The sequence below is a fragment of the Mytilus trossulus genome, chromosome 2 (genome assembly GCF_036588685.1).
Source record: "Mytilus trossulus isolate FHL-02 chromosome 2, PNRI_Mtr1.1.1.hap1, whole genome shotgun sequence".
Classification (NCBI taxonomy): domain Eukaryota; kingdom Metazoa; phylum Mollusca; class Bivalvia; order Mytilida; family Mytilidae; genus Mytilus; species Mytilus trossulus.
The window spans coordinates 72121659-72129153 of NC_086374.1; the positions used below are offsets into that span (position 1 = coordinate 72121659).

A 7495-nucleotide genomic window follows, 5' to 3' on the forward strand; every position below is an offset into this window, starting at 1 on the left:
AGTTGGAATTTGGACCTGAAAAAAGTCTGAAGAACAGTGTAGTCGTACATTATACACACACTTTTATCAGAAATCTATCCCATGGTATATTTCACTTAATGTACATACATATTTTTATGCCCCACCTACAATAGTAGAGGGCATTATGTTTTCTGGTTTGTGCCTTGGTTTGTCTGTTCGCTTCAGGTTAAAGTTTTTTGTCAAGGTAGTTTTTAAAGAAGTTGAAGTCCAATTAACTTGAAACTTAGAAGAAGTTGAAGTCCAATTAAATTGAAACTTAGTACACATGATATGATCTTTCTAATGTTAATTCCAAATTAAAGTTTTGACCCCAATTTCTTGGTCCATTAAACATAGAAAATGATAGTGTGAGTGGGGGCATCCGTGTACTATGGACACAATATTGTTAAATTTGTATATGGTACATCAAATAAACTATGTACTTTAATGTGAAAAAGAACATATCATCAGCCAATTATTTACCAATACTCATAAAAATGAGAATGGAAATGGGGAATGTGTCATAGAGACAACAACCTGACCAAAAATTAAAAAAGACAGCCGAAGGCCACCAATAGGTCTTCAACATAGCAGGAAATTCCTGATTTGGCTCTTCGACACAGCAAGACAATCCTGCACATAAATGACTATATACAGTAGATGGTCTTCAACTATGAACTGAAATTCTTACATATATCAACTAAAATAAATTTTGAACAGATTGAAATGGAACAACAAAAAGATGACGATGAAACAGATTACTGGTTGGTGCAATATCAAAGATTGTTAGACAGTAAACCACAGGCTGTTATTGACAGGGTAAGTCTCAAAGATTGATAGACAGTAAACCACAGGCTGTTATTGATAGGGTAAGTCTCAGAGATTGTTATACAGTAAACCACAGGCTGTTATTTATAGGGTAAGTCTCAAAGATTATTAGACAGTAAACCACATGCTGTAATTGATAGGGTAAGTCTCAAAGATTGTTAGACAGTTAACCACATCCTGTTATTAATGGGGTAAGTCTCAAAGATTGTAAGACAGTAAACCACAGGCTGTTATTGATAGGGTAAGTCTCAAAGATTGTTAGACAGTAAACCACAGGCTGTTTTTGAAAGGGTAAGTCTCAGAGCTTGTTAGACAGTAAATGACAGGCTGTTATTGATAGGGTAAGTCTCAGAGATTGTTAGACAGTAAACGACAGGCTGTTTTTGATAGGGTAAGTCTCAAAGATTGTTAGACAGTAAACCACAAGCTGTTATTGATAGAGTAAGTCTCAAAGATTGTTAGACGTAAACCAAAGGCTGTTATTGATAGGGTAAGTCTCAAAGATTGTTAGACAGTAAATAACAGGCTTTTATTGATAGGGTAAGTCTTAAAGATTGTAAGACAGTTAACCACATGCTGTTATTGATAGAGTAAGTCTCAAAGATTGTTAGACAGTTAACCACAGGCTGTTATTGATAGGGTAAGTCTCAAAGATTGTTAGACAGTAAATAACAGGCTTTTATTGATAGGGTAAGTCTCAAAGATTGTTAGACAGTTAACCACAGGCTGTTATTGATAGGGTAAGTCTCAAAGATTGTTAGACAGTTAACCACAGGCTGTTATTGATAGAGTAAGTCTCAAAGATTATTAGACAGTAAACTACAGGCTGTTATTGATAGGGTAAGTCTCAAAGATTATAAGACAGTAAACCACATGCTGTAATTGATAGGGTAAGTCTCAAAGATTGTTAGACAGTTAAACACAGGCTGTTATTGATAGGGTAAATCTCAAAGATTATTAGACAGTAAACCACATGCTGTAATTGATAGGGTAAGTCTCAGAGATTGTTAGACAGCAAATCACAGGCTGTTATTAATAGGGTAAGTCTCAGAGATTGTTAGACAGTTAACCACAGGCTGTGAATAATAGGGTAAGTTTTAAAGATTTTTAGACAGTAAACCATAGGCTGTTATTGATAGGGTAAGTCTCAAAGATTGTTAGACAGTAAACCACAGGCTGTTATTGATAGAGTAAGTCTCAAAGATTGTTAGACAGTAAACCACAGGCTGTTATTTATAGGGTAAGTCTCAAATATTGTTAGACAGTTAACCACAGGCTGTTAATAATAGGGTAAGTTTTTAAAGATTTTTAGACAGTTAACCATAGGCTGTTTTTGATAGGGTAAGTCTCAAAGATTGTTAGACAGTAAACCACAGGCTGTTATTGATAGGATAAGTCTCAAAGATTGTAAGACAGTAAACCACAGGCTGTTATTGATAGGGTAAGTTTCAAAGGTAATTAGACAGTAAACCACAGGCTGTAATTGATAGGGTAAGTCTCTCAGAGATTATTAGACAGTAAATTACAGGCTGTTACTAATATGATAAGTCTCAAAGATTGTTAGACAGTAAACCACAGGCTGTTATTGATAGAGTAAGTCTCAAAGATTGTTAGACAGTAAACCACAGGCTGTTATTGATAGGGTAAGTCTCAAAGATTGTAAGATAGTAAACCACAGGCTGTTATTGATAGGGTAAGTCTCAAAGGTAATTAGACAGTAAACCACAGGCTGTAATTGATAGGGTAAGTCTCAAAGATTGTTAGACAGTAAACCACAGGCTGTTATTGATAAGATAAGTCACATAGATTGTTAGACAATAAACCACAGGCTGTTTTTGATAGGGTAAGTCTCAAAGATTGTTAGACAGTAAACCACAGGCTGTTATTGATAAGATAAGTCACATAGATTGTTAGACAATAAACCACAGGCTGTTTTTGATAGGGTAAGTCTCAGAGATTGTTAGACAGGAAACGACAGGCTGTTTTAAATAGGGTAAGTCTCAGAGATTGTTAGACAGTAAACAACAGGCTGTAATTGATAGGGTAAGTCTCAAAGATTGTTAGACAGTAAACCACAGGCTGTTATTGATTGGGTAAGTCTTAGAGACTGTTAGACAGTAAACCACAGGCTGTAATTCATAGGTTAATTATGATAAGATTTAAGAAATAATTCATGGGGGCTTGAATATATCGTGATTTTAACACGGGTTGGCCCTTTATGACAAATATTTATATGGATGAGTTTGAATCAAAGCAGGGGATGAACAAAAATTTGCTCCCACAAATTTGCAGATTTAGAATTGTTGTGCTTATATATAGAGTAATTATGAATACAATATATGTTTTTAGTTATGTATCACCTTCACTGGTGATCCAATGTCGTCACTTGTTAAGACGTATTTATCAAAATAATTATATCTTTGACTGTATTGTAGGATCCTTTACCATAGATTTAGGCTAATCGGCATCAATATCACAATGGCAAGAATTCAAACCCTGACAAGGGGTGAACAAAAAGTTTGATTCGGCATATATATATAATAAAGATGTTAAACAGTGTGCTGTTTTATATTTCCAGGAAAGGCAGCTAGCAACAGATGTAGTGACTATATTAGAGGATTCCAGGGCAGGAGAATATATTCCTGTCTTTACACGACATAGAATGACTCCAGAAACTATTCTTGATATAACTGATGATGAGCTTAAACAGGTAAGCATTTTTAGAAATGTCATAAATTTGTGTGACTGTCATACAAGTGAGAGGTTTAGCTAGCTATAAAACCAGGTTTAATTCACCATTTTCTACATAAGAAAATGCCTGTACCAAATCAGGAATATGACAATTGTTATCCATTCGTTGGATGTGTTTGAACTTTATTTTTGTTATTTTAATGTTTATATAGACATTAAGGAGGAAAAAAACATTTAGACGTCTTTTTTTTATTTTCTTTGTTGTTGTGTTGCTGTCATATACTGTACATCTTCTATCATTCATATTTATTTGACAGATAAAAACAGGCAAACAGGAACAAAAAATAAACAACATTTCAAATATTTAAAAGATTTGATTATTTAAAACTACTATTACATGCCTCTTCTTTATACATATTAAAGGGAATTAACTACCTACTGCATTCAGACTTCAGAACCTTTTTTTTTTTATCAGATTGGAGTTCATGAACTTGGTTTAAGAAAAGCTATTTTGAAGAATATAAGCAAATACAGAGCTCAACGAAAATTGGGTAATGGAAAAGAAAGTGCAGCTAATCTAATAAACAAAGAAAAGGAAGCCATGATGGCTGAACAGGGAGAGCACCCTCAACCAACAGCTCCACCTACACGTACAGATGAGACAGCTCAACCATTTTTAAGGCGTTCAACATCAAGACAAGCATCTATTTTAGCCAGGGGAGTTAACTCAGAATGTGTTGTATGCATGGATAACCAGGTAATTATTTTAGTGCTTTTAGTCAAATAATTTTTATTTTAATAGGTCCAATATGAAGGTAACGGCAGCTATTGATATACTGAAATTTGGCAAATATTTGAGGTCACAATGTCAACTGTCAAGGTCACAATAGCAATGAATATACTGAAATTGGTTTCTGGATGTTATATTTGGAACCGTTTATCCAGCTTTTACCCAACATATTGTTATAATGCCAAATAGCATGTAGAAGATCTGATTTGATGTCACTAGATTAAAGGATTAAAAACTTAGAGTACAGCACCAATTGATCAGATAGAAATTAGTCCAACTATAGCTATTCTATAGCTGAATATACAGATATAGACTGTGTTGGATAGTTGAACTTAAGCAATCATACAATATCTTGTTGACTTAACGAATATAGTTTTAGCATAAAACACATTATTATTTTTAAATTATTATTTTCCTTACTCAAAAAATTGAAAACATATATAGTTTAAATAAGCTTATTCCTAAATAGACTAATTATTTCTCAACTTTTTGTGAAAATATGTTTAACCTGTTTTGATCTGTTTTTTTTACAGTCTGATGTCATATTTTTAAAGTGTGGACACGTGTGTACTTGTCAGAAATGCTCAGAACCACTTAATCAATGTCCGCTGTGTCGTGGAGAAATCGTTAGCAGAATAAAACTGTTGTCCAATCCAAGATAGAACTGTAAAATGCATGGTAGTGCTTTAATTATAACTCAGTCCATATTGGACAGATTTATATCTTAGTATTCTAAATGTGATTATTGAAGTTGTCTTGACTTTTCAAGGAAAGAACTTGTTCAAAGCTTGTTTGTTACGTATAAGTTTTATGATTTTGTCTTTTTCACTAAAGAATCTGGCAAAAATAGAATATGAGCTGCAATCAATCGAAATTGACCTTATGCAAGAGCACGGTTACATGTACAACTTTTATTAGTTTAAGGAACATTTAACATGGTCAAATACAATAAAAAGGTGAATTTTGTTCTGTTTTATAGCGTTCCAATTACAACTCAATTTTCATACTGTTACAGATTTTTGAACGAGATTTTATTTGAAGCTGAAATAGAATAGTAGATATATTGATATTATCTTGAATAAGGCTGATTTCTATCTGACAGAGCCCATATATATAAATATTAATTGTTAAGTACTAATTTCATCTTTTTCTCTGCAAAATCAAGACAAAGTTATAAAATGTTGTGAAATTTATATCAGTTTCAGTCTATATTTATAAATAAATTATTGGCTGTGAATACATCTGTTTTAATGGGTTCCAATTTTTTGGGATCCTTGAAAAATTGTATAGTCATGGATACATGATTTTGTTGATTTCACAGATTCTATGTCGACGCCAACAGGAATTTGTTAGTTCTTTACCCATGAAATCAACAAAATGTAAATATCCAACAAATAACAATCAATTTCTAGTGTACATTGTTGTGAAATTTATTTCATGTTTATGTCTGTCCATGTATTTATAAATATATTACAATAAATGATCTTGTACTAAAATTAATCCTGTGTTGTTAATGGGTTTTTTTACACTTTATGCTGAATGTTAAATGAAGCTTTATGTGCAGTTATTTTGTATATTTACAAATATTACAAAAAATATGACTTATGACGTTCTTTTAAATTATCTTAAGGTGGTACCCAACACCTTCACTAAAATTATATTGGCTCGTTTAATTTTCATAAAATTTTGACGAAGTATTCACTTTGACCATTTGATAAAAATGTAAAAAAATTTAAAAATTGGAACCAGCCATTTTATCAGAAAAATTACGCTGGTTATAAAGCATTTTGACAAACGCTAATTTTTATCATTGAAAAGTTTAATATTTCCTTAACAACACAACATAATTAGAACGTTTAGCTGATTTTAAAGAGTTATCTCCCTGTAGTGTTTTAAGTAGTATGGAAAGTATTTATAAGAATTAGGACTGTAAATCTACAACTTGTGCACTAGCCTAAAGTTAACCTTGTACTGTGTTGTCTATTTTTTTAAGACTGTTTTTGTTATAATGCTCTGAAATGTTTTATATTTTTGGTCTAGTCACTGCCTGTTAATGATATAAAACTTTAAAAAAATTTAAACTGAAATCAGTGTGATTGAGACGATTTAGCTACTGTTATTGTACTTTTTTCACGGTGTATTTATTTTCACGAATTTTGTGGTTGGTTTATTATTGCAAAAATAAATTCATGCAAATCTAAATCAAACCTTTAACCTGAAAGGCAATAATTATAAAATCGCAAAAATAAATTCCCGCGAACGTGTATGAAAAACACAATTCCCGAAAATAATTACCTGCGAAAAAACAAGCAAATACAGTACATGTATATTTATTCCAACAATGAGAAAAAATTTTTAAGAGTTCACCGATGCCTTTAACACATTTTGGTACTGGTAACATTCTATTATGCTTTTGAATTTTAATCATTGAAAAAAATATTTTAATCACATGTTTTAACTACATTTGTACAATTCAAATGTTATTAAATGTTTTATGTGGTGTGATTCATTTTATTCAAGAATTTCAGTATTTCTGCAATTGTGAGAGATAAATTGTTATCTGAAGGAATAAAAATCATGAAATTAGGAAAAATTTGACATCACGTACCGACAGTGATTGTTTTGCATAATGGGTACATGATAATGTCTAAGGTTATAAATTATGGCCAGTAATTTGGTTAAAAGATGATTTCTTGCAGATGAAGCAAACATCACATTTTAGAAAAGCCAATATCTTTAAGGGTGAAATTTGTCATCTGTCAATCATTTTTGTGAGGACTTAGTGTACATTATATAAATGTTAATCTCTTGAAAATGTTGATAGTGCTATCATGTTTATAAGAGAAAACTGTTATTACCTCTACATATGTTACTAACTTACTATAATTTCTTGTTGTATGATAAATCCTGTATTAGTTGGTGCGATGAATATTTTGTTGTTGTATTTATTTTTTCATTTCTTAAGTAGATATAATATAGCTACATGGATGTATCTAGCTATCTGCTCTTTTAATAATATTTATATTATATGAATTAAATTTATTTATGAAATATTTCAACATGATATTTATTGGTACATGTACTTCTTTAGCTCACTAAAACCCATATGTTTTTACTCAGGATCTAGAAAATATTGTCTTGCATACATCAACCCCATATCTTTGTATACTTATAAATTGATAGTTT

At 31.6% G+C, this 7495-nt stretch overlaps 1 protein-coding gene across 4 annotated transcripts in view; it reads left to right on the forward strand.

Annotated features, from left to right (window-relative positions):
* LOC134707931 (E3 ubiquitin-protein ligase LRSAM1-like) overlaps window positions 1-7049 on the forward strand; it is a 35657-nt gene extending 28608 nt beyond the window's left edge. For 3 of the 4 annotated variants that reach the window (XM_063568103.1, XM_063568101.1, XM_063568102.1), the window contains exons 20-23: window positions 721-819; window positions 3407-3538; window positions 3995-4276; window positions 4843-7049. In XM_063568103.1, the coding sequence (XP_063424173.1) occupies window positions 721-819; window positions 3407-3538; window positions 3995-4276; window positions 4843-4971 (642 nt within the window). In that variant the 3' untranslated portion in view covers window positions 4972-7049. Of the gene's footprint in view, window positions 1-720; window positions 820-2304; window positions 2320-3406; window positions 3539-3994; window positions 4277-4842 lie in introns of all 4 variants that reach the window. The other variant, XM_063568105.1, reaches the window with a different exon arrangement.
* The last annotated feature ends 446 nt before the right edge of the window (window positions 7050-7495 follow it).